General features: G+C 42.9%; 1 protein-coding gene across 6 annotated transcripts in view; it reads right to left on the reverse strand.

Moving 5' to 3' along the window:
• CENPU (centromere protein U) overlaps nt 1-12,462 on the reverse strand; it is a 226,321-nt gene that overhangs the window by 131,649 nt on the left and 82,210 nt on the right. For 4 of the 6 annotated variants that reach the window (XM_069744311.1, XM_069744310.1, XM_069744308.1 and 1 more), the window contains exon 7: nt 7,268-7,396. The exons of the other annotated variants lie outside the window; for them this stretch is intronic. In XM_069744311.1, coding sequence (XP_069600412.1) covers nt 7,268-7,396 — 129 coding nt within the window. The remainder of the gene's footprint in view (nt 1-7,267; nt 7,397-12,462) is intronic. 6 annotated transcript variants of the gene reach the window in all.

Raw genomic sequence — 12,462 nt, forward strand, 5'->3', positions numbered from 1 at the left:
CAGTCTCCTCAGATGGGGAGTGGTCTTCTGTCATCCCACAGTCCAGTGTCGCTAGAATTCTATATAAGTCTCCCTTCCCATCATTCTTCTGGAAATCGGAGCAATCTACTAATCCTTTTTCCACGGGCAGGATCTCCTAGAAGGACATCCAGTTCACATTCAGCGACATGGCATACATAAACCACTAGGGCAGAACACGCAGTCAGTCCATTATGATGGAGGTCTCAAGGATTCTGGTTTAGGCTGCGTTCCACATACCAGCAATATTGGCAGTGCCCATTCCGGGGTGTGGACAATTGGGCAGCTGACTTCCTAAGTTGTCAGGCCTCTCCTCGGACAGGCAGTCCCTCATCCCTGACGTGTTCGATAAGATCTGTCAGAGATGAGGCACCCCCAATGTCAAATCTATTTGCATCCCAGATGAATCACAAAGTGCCTTGCTTTGTAGCCAGGTCTTGCGAACCCCTAGCAGTAGCTTACAATGCCCTGGTCATTCTATGGTCTCAATTTAAGCTTCCTTACCGCTTCCCTCCTTTCCCGCTGATCCCGAGAATCGTCAAGAAGATCAAGACAGAGAGAGTCCCCAGTAATCCTGGTGGCTTCAGACTGGCCCTAAAAGAGCCTGGTACACATACTTAAGCAATTTGTTTGCAGACGTCACCTGGAATCTTCCACACTTTCTCTCACAGAGTCCTCTCTTCCACTAAAATACTCAGTCTCTGAACTTCATGGCACAGCTGTAGAGGCAGCCATTCTTAGAAAAAAAGGTTTTTCATCCCAGGTCATGCAGACTATTATCAATGCAAGAAAGCCCACATCCTCACACATTTATCTTCAGACTTGGAAGACCTTTGTTTTTCCCTTCCATCCATCCTAGCTTTTCTCCAGTCAGGTATGGACTCTGTGCTTTCTCTCAGTACTCTCAAGGGTCATATCTCCGCTCTTTCAATTCTTTTTCAACAATATTTGGCTTCTCGTCCCCAGATCAAGACCTTTCTCCAGGAAGTGGCTTGCCTGGCACCTCCGTATCGTCCTCCGATAGACCCGTGGGACCTTACATTGGTCTTAAGCATTCTTCAGCAACCTCCCTTCAAGCCATTCAGGACATTATATCATCTCTTCCTTATTGGAAGGTTGCCTTTTTGAAAGTCATCACATCCATCAGTCTCTGAGCTGGCAGCTCTCGTCGCTCTCCATCAGGACAAGGTGGTCCTCAGATCAGTCCCTTCCTTCCTGCCCAAAGTGGTCTCCTCCTTTCACAACAATAAGGACATCGTTCTGCCTTCTTTCTGCCAATCTCAAAATCATTCTCTTGAAGGTCTCTTCACAAGCTGAACTTGGTCAGAATTCTATGTTTCTATCACTCAAGAACCGCTGCCTTCCGACGTTCTGACCCTTTGTTTCATTCATGAGGGACGTTATAAGGATCTTCCCATTTCCAAATCTAGCATCGCCCTCTGGATTGTCTCGGCTATACTTGAGGCATATCGCGTTAAAAACAGACCACCCCCTCTGGGAGTAAGGGTACACTCCACCCGGGCGATGGGGGTCTCCTGGGCCGTTCACCACCAGGTTTCTGCATCTTAGATTTGCAAGGCTGCTACCTGGTCATCTTTTCACACTTTTGCAAGGTTCTACAGACTACATACTTATGCCCTACCTATGCTTCATCTGATGCCGGTCTAGGAAAAAAGGTCCTGCAAGTAGCGGGCAACCACTGTCTGGCCTAATTTGTAAAAGTTATTCTGACCCCTCCCTTCGGACTGCTTTAGGTCGTCCCATGATTACCCGTGTACCCCAATGAAGCGATAAAGAAAGAAGAACCTTTAGTACGCACCGTGAAATCTTTCTTGGAGCCTTCATCGGGGGGGACACTGTACCCTCCTTGGCTTGTGCCTTCTGTTGGGCCTGTACATAGTTGTGTTGTTGTTTGTCCTACTGCTTTTTCCACTATCTGACGAGATTTGTGCCAGTTGCTGGGTGTATACTCCTGAGAAGGAGCAAATTCTTTTTTTTACCTAGTGTCAACCTCCTAGCGACAACAGCGTACATCCATGGTTTACCTGTGTGCCCCAATGAAGGCACCAAGAAAGAGATTTTAACCCCTTTACCCCCAAGGGTGGTTTGCACGTTAATGACCGGGCCAATTTTTACAATTCTGACCACTGTCCCTTTATGAGGTTATAACTCTGGAACGCTTCAATGGATCCTGGTGATTCTGACATTGTTTTCTCGTGACATATTGTACTTCATGACAATGGTAAAAATTATTTGATAGTACCTGCGTTTATTTGTGAAAAAAACGGAAATTTGGCGAAAATTATGAAAATTTCGCAATTTTCCAACTTTGAATTTTTATGCAATTAAATCACAGAGATATGTCACACAAAATACTTAATAAGTAACATTTCCCACATGTCTACTTTACATCAGCACAATTTTGGAACCAAAATTTTTTTTTGTTAGGGAGTTATAAGGGTTAAAAGTTGACCAGCAATTTCTCATTTCTACAACACCATTTTATTTTAGGGACCACATCTCATTTGAAGTCATTTTGAGGGGTCTATATGATAAAAAATACCCAAGTGTGACACCATTCTAAAAACTACACCCTCAAGGTGCTCAAAACCATATTCAAGAAGTTTATTAACCCTTCTGGTGCTTCACAGGAATTTTTTGAATGTTTAAATAAAAATGAACATTTAACTTTTTTTCACAAAAAAATTAATTCAGCTCCAATTTGTTTTATTTTACCAAGGGTAACAGGAGAAAATGGACCCCAAACATTGTTGTACAATTTGTCCTGAGTATGCCAATACCCCACATGTGGGGGTAAACCACTGTTTGGGCGCATGGCAGAGCTCGGAAGCGAAGGAGTGCCATTTGACTTTTCAATGCAAAATTGACTGGAATTGAGATGGGACGCCATGTTTCGTTTGGAGAGCCCCTGATGTGGCTAAACATTGAAACCCCCCACAAGTGACACCATTTTGGAAAGTAGACCCCCTAAGGAACTTATCTAGAGGTGTGGTGAGCACTTTGACCCAACAAGTGCTTCACAGAAGTTTATAATGTAGAACCGTAAAAATAAAAAATCATATTTTTTCACAAAAATTATCTTTTCGCCCCCAATTTTTTATTTTCCCCAAGGGTAAGAGAAGAAATTGGACCCCAAAAGTTGTTGTACAATTTGTCCTGAGTACGCTGATAGCCCATATGTGGGGGTAAACCACTGTTTGGGCGGATGGGAGAGCTCGGAAGGGAAGGAGCGCCGTTTGACTTTTCAAAGCAAAATTGACAGGAATTGAGATGGGACGCCATGTTGCGTTTGAAGAGCCACTGATGTGCCTAAACATTGAAACCCCCCACAAGTGACACCATTTTGGAAAGTAGACCCCCTAAGGAACTTATCTAGAGGTGTGGTGAGCACTTTGACCCACCAAGTGCTTCACAGAAGTTTATAATGCAGAGCCGTAAAAATAAAACAAAATTTTTTTCCCACAAAAATTATTTTTTTAGCCCCCAGTTTTGTATTTTCCTGAGGGTAACAGGAGAAATTAGACCCCAAAATTTGTTGCCCAATTTGTCCTGAGTGCGATGATACACCATATGTGGGGGGAACCACTGTTTGGGCACATGGGAGGGCTCAGAAGGGAAGGAGTGCCATTTGAATGCAGACTTAGATGGAATGGTCTGCAGGTGTCACATTGCGTTTGCAGAGCCCCTAATGTACCTAAACAGTAGAAACCCCCCACAAGTGACACCATTTTGGAAAGTAGACCCCCTTAGGAACTTATCTAGATGTGTGCTGAGCGCTTTGACCCACCAAGGGCTTCACAGAAGTTTATAATGGAGAGCCGTAAAAATAAAACAAAAATTTTTTCCCACAAAAATTATTTTTTAGCCCCCAGTTTTGTATTTTCCCGAGGGTAACAGGAGAAATTCGACCCCACAATTTGTTGTCCAATTTGTCCTGAGTGCGCTGATACCCCATATGTGGGGGGGAACCACTGTTTGGGCGCATGGGAGGGCTCAGAAGGGAAGGAGCTCCATTTGGAATGAGGACTTAGATGGAATGGTCTGCAGGTGTCACATTGCATTTGCAGAGCCCCTAATGTACCTAAACAGTAGAAACCTCCCACAAGTGACACCATTTTGGAAACTAGACCCCCTAAGGAACTCATCTAGATGTGTTGTGATAGCTTTGAACCCCCAAGTGTTTCACTACAGTTTGTAACGCAGAGCCGTGAAAATTAAAAAAAAAAAATCTTTCCCCCCAAAATTATTTTTTAGCCCCCAGTTTTGTATTTTCCCGAGGGTAAGAGGAGAAATTCGACCCCAAAAGTTGTTGTCCAATTTGTCCTGAGTACGCTGATACCCCGTATGTTGGGGGAAACCACCGTTTGAGCGCATGGCAGAGCTCGGAAGGGAAGGAGCGCCATTTGGAATGCAGACTTAGATGGAATGGTCTGCAGACGTCACATTGCGTTTGCAGAACCTCTAATGTACCTAAACAGTAGAAACCCCCCACAAGTGACCCCATATTGGAAACTAGACCCCCCAGGGAACTAATCTAGATGTGTTGTGAGAACTTTGAACCCCCAAGTGTTTCACTACAGTTTATAACACAGAGCCGTGAAAATAAAAAATCTTTTTTTTTCCCACAAAAAATGTTTTAGCCCCGAGTTTTGTATTTTCCCAAGGGTAGCAGGAGAAATTGGACCCCAAAAGTTGTTGTCCTATTTGTCCTGAGTACGCTGATACCCCATATGTTGGGGTAAACCCCTGTTTGGGCACACGGGAGAGCTCGGAAGGGAAGAAGCACTGTTTTACTTTTTCAACGCAGAATTGGCTGGAATTGAGATCGGACGCCATGTCGCGTTTGGAGAGCCCCTGATGTGCCTAAACAGTGGAAACCCCCCAATTATAACTGAAACCCTAATCCAAACACATCCCTAACCCTAATCCCAACAGTAACCCTAACCACACCTCTAACCCTGACACACCCCTAACCCTAATCCCAACCCTATTCCCAACCGTAAATGTAATCTAAACCCTAACTGTAACTTTAGCCCCAACCCAAACTGTAGCCCTAGCCCTAACCCTAACCCTAGCCATAACCCTAGCCCTAACCCTAACCCTAGCCCTAACCCTAGCCCTAACCCTAGCCCTAACCCTAGCCCTAACCCTAGCCCTAACCCTAACCCTAGCCCTAACGGGAAAATGGAAATAAATACATTTTTTTTATTTTTCCCTAACTAAGGGGGTGATGAAGGGGGGTTTGATTTACTTTTATAGCGGGTTTTTTAGCGGATTTTTATGATTGGCAGCCGTCACACACTGAAAGACGCTTTTTATTGCAAAAAATATTTTTTGCGTTACCACATTTTGAGAGCTATAATTTTTCCATATTTTGGTCCACAGAGTCATGTGAGGTCTTGTTTTTTGCGGGACGAGTTGATGTTTTTATTGGTAACATTTTCGGGCACGTGACATTTTTTGATCGCTTTTTATTCTGATTTTTGTGAGGCAGAATGACCAAAAACCAGCTGTTCATGAATTTCTTTTGGGGGAGGCGTTTATACCGTTCCGCGTTTGGTAAAATTGATGAAGCAGTTTTATTCTTCGGGTCAGTACGATTACAGCGATACCTCATTTATATCATTTTTTTATGTTTTGGCGCTTTTATACGATAAAAACTATTTTATAGAAAAAATAATTATTTTTGCATCGCTTTATTCTCAGGACTATAACTTTTTTATTTTTTTGCTGATGATGCTGTATGGCGGCTCGTTTTTTGCGGGACAAGATGACGTTTTCAGCGGTACCATGGTTAGTTATATCTGTCTTTTTGATCGCGTGTTATTCCACTTTTTGTTCGGCGGTATGATAATAAAGCGTTGTTTTTTGCCTCTTTTTTTTTTTTTTCTTACGGTGTTTACTGAAGGGGTTAACTAGTGGGCCAGTTTTATAGGTCGGGCCGTTACGGACGCGGCGATACTAAATATGTGTACTTTTATTGTTTTTTTTGTTTTTTTTAGATAAAGAAATGTATTTATGGGAATAATTTTTTTTTTTTTTCATTATTTTGGAATATTTTTTTTTATTTTTTTTTACACATTTGAAATTTTTTTTTTTTACTTTTTTACTTTGTCCCAGGGGGGGACATCACAGATCGGTGATCTGACAGTGTGCACAGCACTCTGTCAGATCACGAGAAGTGCAGGCTGCTTCACAGTGCCTGCTCTGAGCAGGCTCTGTGAAGGCACCTCCCTCCCTGCAGGACCCGGATCCGCGGCCATCTTGGATCCGGGGCTGGAGGGAGCAGGGAGGGAGGTGAGACCCTCGCAGCAACGCGATCACATCGCGTTGCTGCGGGGGGCTCAGGGAAGCCCGCAGGGAGCCCCCTCGCTGCGCGGTGCTTCCCTGCACCGCCGGCACATCGCGATCATCTTTGATCGCGGTGTGCCGGGGGTTAATGTGCCGGGGGCGGTCCGTGACCGCTCCTGGCACATAGTGCCGGATGTCAGCTGCGATAAACAGCTGACACCCGGCCGCGATCCCCCCGTGAGCGCTGCCGATCGCATATGACGTACTATTGCGTCCTTGGGAAGTAAAGCCCACCCCACATGGACGCAATAGTACGTCTAATGGCAGAAAGGGGTTAAGGAGAGTACCAAAAATCCTTCTTTTTAAGACCTGCTAAATTTTTGAAGTTACTTTAAAATGCCAAATGAGAAAAAACTGCACCCCTCAAGATATTCAAAAACTACACTCAGTTTGTTAACCATTCTGTTGTTTTGAAGGAAGTAATGCAAAATAGAAAAAAAAAAATGGGGAAAAAAAGCTATATTTATTTATCTTAAATAACAGTTTGTTTTGCAATTTATCCAGAGTATTCCAATATCCCAGGCACTACTGTTCAGGCATAGTGCAAAGCTCAGAAGTGATGAAACATCATTTTGGAGTACGGATTGTGCTGGAAGAATGCTGGATGCCATGTCACATCTGCAGATCCCCTGAGGTGCGAAATAACGGAAAGCCCAGAAAATGTGACCAAATTTTAAAAAATATATTCCCCTCATATAGGAGTGCAGTGAGCATATCACCATGCTCCCAAAATGTTATAGCATTGGGTCATGAAAAAAAAAAAAAAGATTTTTAACAATAAAATGTTGTTTTAGCTTTAGGTTCACTGCATAGTGATGCTAATCTAGCAAAGAACCTAGACAACAAAGATGTAAAGTGGTACAGAAGTGTTACCCACCACATTCTTTTTTTGGGTTGTATTTGGACGTTGTGTTGAGGATGGTTCTAGGATAGCCTGAGTTTTGGCAGTTCCATGAGTCTTTGAAGGACCCGGTTCTGGTATTTTGCGTGTTTTCTTTTGCAGACTCTAAATATAGACAACATTTTAATACATGATAACCAAGTGTTCAATACAAAAGAAGAGAAACAATGATAAAAAAAAGAACAGATCGAATAAATCATGTGCACATCTCATTGTGATATTTTTCTGGAGGTCCAGTGTGTATGCACACTTATCTGTGTTCAATCAACTGAAATATACAGGAAATATCCCTATAATGCATTTTGACAAATATTTTACTTAGTATGTACATTTACATTTTTAACTGGGATTTTTTAATTTTTTTTTTTTACTATGGGGCAAAGAACTAACAGGCAGGTAGTTGCTACCTACCTGTTGTGCCCAGCGCCGATCTCTGCAGGCTCAGAGCTGTGACTGCTCCTCCCGATGATTCAGCGGCTTTTGCTGACGTCACGTTGACACAGCAGCAACTTTTCTTCCGCTATGCTAAGTTGCCAGGGCGTGACTGCTGACATCACACAGAGTGACATCCGACTCGCTGCTGCCTAACTATGGGAAGCCAGGTGTCAATCAGCAGGACATTGGCAGTTATGCCGCATTAACAGAGCAGTCCAGAAGAGGAAAAGCTGCTCTGTTAACATGGAGCAGATTAATCGCCAGAAGGTGCTGGGTAGAACAGGCAAGGTTAGCAACTGGGCAAACAGAAGAAAAAATTCAGCTTCTAAAAATATCCAAATTTATTGAGAGTAAAATACAAAGTCCAATGACATGGTTCACAGGAAAGTGAAAAGCAGCAGGCTACGCGTTTCGAACAGTGACCTGTTCTTTCTCAAGAAAGAAAATTGTGGCAGATTTTCGCTGCACTGAGTGATTTCACCCTTAGGGTATGTGCACACGATGCAGATTTAGTGCAGAACTGCAGCAGATTTTTCTGCAGCAGAAACGCTGCAGAACTGCACTGTGATTACAGTACAATGTAAATCAATGTGAAAAAAAAAAGCTGTGCGCATGGTGCAGAAAAATCTGCGCAGAAACGCTGCAGGTTTCAAAGAAGTGCATGTCACTTCTTTTGTGCAGTTCTGCAGCGTTTCTGCACCCCTCCATAATAGAAATCTGCAGGTGCGTTTTTGATGCGTTTTTGTGCAGATTTGTGCACAAAAAACGCATAAAAAACGCATCAAATACGCATAAAAAATGCATAAAAAACGCACCTGCGGATTCTGCCAGGAGATGCAGATTTAGTGCATTACTGCAGCAGATTTTTCTGCACCAAATCTGCATCGTGTGCACACAGCCTTATTGTAAATAGTTTTGATATTTTTCAATATATATGTTCCTTGAAGTTCTATCGTAGAAATGTAATATCAGGGAATGCATTGTATAACACTTTAGACCTTAGTCATCATAGGTTTTACACTAGTATTCTGTCTTAAAAATCACTGAAAAGTCACTACACTTTGGTGCAACTCGAGTATGCGCTAAAATATTGAGACTCTTGGCTTTCTCGCTCCAATTTTGCTAAGCTCCTACAAAGTGGGTGAAGTTGGGGCGGGACTGGGATGTGACCGTGTGGCAGCGTTCACTACACCACAAATCTTATTTCAGTAGGGACTGGAGTAAGATTTGTGGCGATGTGCACATCACTTTTCTGACGCTCTTGATGTTAAGAAATAAGGAAAGTCTGATTCCAGCATGCCTCCTCATCAAGATTAGCGTGAAGAGCGTTGGTCTTGATAAATCGGGACCTAGTTTTTTCAAGTTGCAGTCAGTTTTCTTTCTTTTTTTTCCCCCTTTTTTTCAAGAGTCATAACATTTGTATTTTTTTGTCAACTTAAAAGGCCACAGGCACATATCAGTAGTTTAACGTCTATAACGGGCTCCTCCCTACTCTTATGCAAATGATGATGTCAGCTGTAAAGAATGATCCAACTGATTGGGTTTCCAACGGCCAATCCTTTTGTTTTCCTGAAAATGAGCAGTCACCAGAGAAGTCTGCCAGTGGCATTTTAGAACATAGGGGAAAAGTGTTTGCAGGATTCGGAAAAGAAAAGTGCCGGCTGAATGATTATTTGGCTGACAGGTATCTAATGTGTATGGCGGAGCTATAGCCATACAAGAACTTATTTTTCTCAGGATGAGTTAGAATTTTGAGTGACACTTTCACTTGTTTTACCATGTAATATACTGAAAAGCAGGACAAAGTTTGAAGTGAGATGAATTGGTAAAAAAACGCAATGCCAATATTTGTTTTTCTTTTTGTTTTTATAGTGTAATCAAACATATAATATTTTACATACATTTTTCAATAAAAATTAAGAACTCTGTAAACAAATTTTAGTTTTGTATTGCAATTGTCTGAGACCGAAAACTTTTCTACTTTTGTAGGACTTTTTTTGTTTGTTTGTTTTTTAGGGGCAAACTGGGTTTTTCATTATTTTGGAGCACATAAAACTTTAAATTCCATTTCTATTGGGAGAATACACAAGCAAAACTTGTAATTCTGCCATTTCACTTTCTTCACAGAGCTTAGAATGATTCAGCTAGTCAGTGTGAAGAATACGGGGGATATAATTTCATGCCAATTGACTATCATATCCGGTCTAAGATTATAGATCTCCTTCAAAGTGTGAAGCTGAGACAGCACACCTGGCTCAGCTGGTGGTCCAGCTTCAAAACCTCCAAGTGGAAAAGCTCACACTCCCAGCAAGCTAGCTGGTAAAAACTATTTTTTGATAGAACTAACCCCTGCTGGGAGCCCAAGATGCTTAACTGATTCAAAGATCCCACCCAGATGTACGGTAGCCAAAATTTCATAATGAGATATGGAGTTACTGTACTCGGAGATCTCGAAAACTGGTAGAACGCCCGCCAGGGTCTCAACCAGGTGTAGCCCCCCCGGGTTGTGAAGATACGTAGAACAGCTACTAGAAGCCAGGTAGCAAAGCACTGTTTAGTCTCCAAGTATAACTTCTACTAAAGTGTACAGCTGGCTAAATTATGTATGTGAAATTTAAAGAGAATCTGTCACCCTCTGGGACACATTTCATCTATTACTATGGGCATACAGGTTATAGCGATGGTAATCTAATCTTACCTGTATGCCTCGTAGTTGTGGTCTATATGTGGAGACATAGACTTATTTCATTACGTTAATAATTTCTTCCAGGTTCCGGGGCGTGAGGTACCTCCTGGTAGAAATCCCTGCCTCTGCTCTACATTATACTATCACCCCCCTTCCATGCATGTCACACTGACCTGTGATGTGCAGTTGTGGTGCTTGAATCATGCACCAGAATTCCGCACATGCGCCCTACACTCGCTTGACAATCTGTACCTCTTCCTTCTCTCTATGGTCAGTGTATTCAGCCAGCACACAAGAACGCTGAATAAACTGACCATAGAGAGAAGACAGAGGTACAGATTGTCGAACGAGTGCAGGGCATCTGCGCTGGATTTTGGAGCATAAACTGCCCGTCACAGGTCAGAATGATGTGCATGGGAGGGGGGGTGATAATATAATAAAGAGTGGAGGAAGGGATTTCTTCCAGGCACCGTACGCCACGGAGCCTGGAAGAAATCAGCATAATGCAATAAAAGTCTATTTCTCAACATCTAGACTGAAATTATGAGGAATACAAGAAAGACTAAATTAACATTTATATTACTTGTATGCCCATTGCAATATCTGAAAACTGTCTCAGGGGGTGACAAATTCCCTTTAAGTGGCAGAAATGAAAGACATTACACAAGTAAGGCCCCTTTCACACATAAGTTTTTTGCTATAAGTCGCAATCGGTCGACTTTTGAAAAAAAACGAATCCGACGACTGATGCCGCCGGATCTGTTTTTTTCTCATAGACTTGTATTAGCGCCAGATTGCGACGGATGGCCTCACGTTTCATCCGTCGTTCGCCGTTCTGTTAAAAATTGTTTGTTCGGAGACCAGAGACGACAGACAAAGTAACGTTTTTTGCGTACGTCGAAAAATCGGACAGCAACGGATCCGTCAAATGACGGAATCCGGTGACAGATTACACTTTTTTATTTTTAACTGAGCATGCTCCGATATATTTAGGATCCAATTAGCCAGAACCGCTGGTCGGATCTGTCGAAAAAACAAATCAATGCATCAGTTTTTTACAATCTGCGACGGATGCGTCTAGCCAACGGATTGTGACTGACCGCAAAAAAAAACTGATGTGTGAAAGCGGCCTAAGACACCAGGCTCAAAGCCGATTCCACAATAAATGTACTCGTAAAGAGCACAAGACAAACAAAGTAAACTGTATTGGGACCTTGTTATGTCACTGTGGGGACAGTCTATAATACCCTTTTTTTGGTACAACCTCCTAAAACAGGATTTTTGGTTGCTTACCGTAAAATCTGTTTCTCGGAGCCTTCATTGGGGGACACAGGAAACCATGGGTGTATGCTGCTGCCACTAGGAGGCTGACACTATGCAAATAAAAAAAGTTAGCTCCTCCTCTGCAGTGTACACCCCACCGACAGGAAGTAGGATATTCAGTTAGTGAGAAAGCAGTAGGAGAAGCAACGTGTAAAGAGAAAGAATAATATAATAATAAACTTTATTTATATAGCGCTGACAAATTCCGCAGCGCTCTACAGATTAACAGTTTCAAACACTCAAAGAGTGTTCAAAGAACTCAAACGTTAACAGTATAACACAATAAACAGAGCTGTTCAACTTGGGAGGGTGCTGTGTCCCCCAATGAAGGCTCCGAGAAACAGATTTTACGGTAAGCAACCAAAAATCCTGTTTTCTCTATCGCCTCATTGGGGGACACAGGAAACCATGGGACGTCCCAAAGCAGTCCCTGGGGCGGGAAACAGCATTCAACTCCAATCTGGGTCAGAGGAACTGACCACCATCACCTGCAAGGTCTTCCTACCTAAGCCGGCATACGCCTAAGCTAGGCATGGAAGTCTCGCGAACATGTGGAGGACCGATCATCGGTCTGTAGAGGTGCAAGGCAGAGGCCCTATATGTGCACCGCCGGGAGGCGCCCACTGCCCAGGTAGAGTACGCCTTAAACCTGGAAGGAGGAGCTGTGCTCTGACCCGGATATCTAAACATTGCTGACTGGATTTTGCGGGCATACGTTGATTTGAAG

The sequence above is a fragment of the Ranitomeya imitator genome, chromosome 1 (genome assembly GCF_032444005.1).
Source record: "Ranitomeya imitator isolate aRanImi1 chromosome 1, aRanImi1.pri, whole genome shotgun sequence".
Taxonomy (NCBI): domain Eukaryota; kingdom Metazoa; phylum Chordata; class Amphibia; order Anura; family Dendrobatidae; genus Ranitomeya; species Ranitomeya imitator.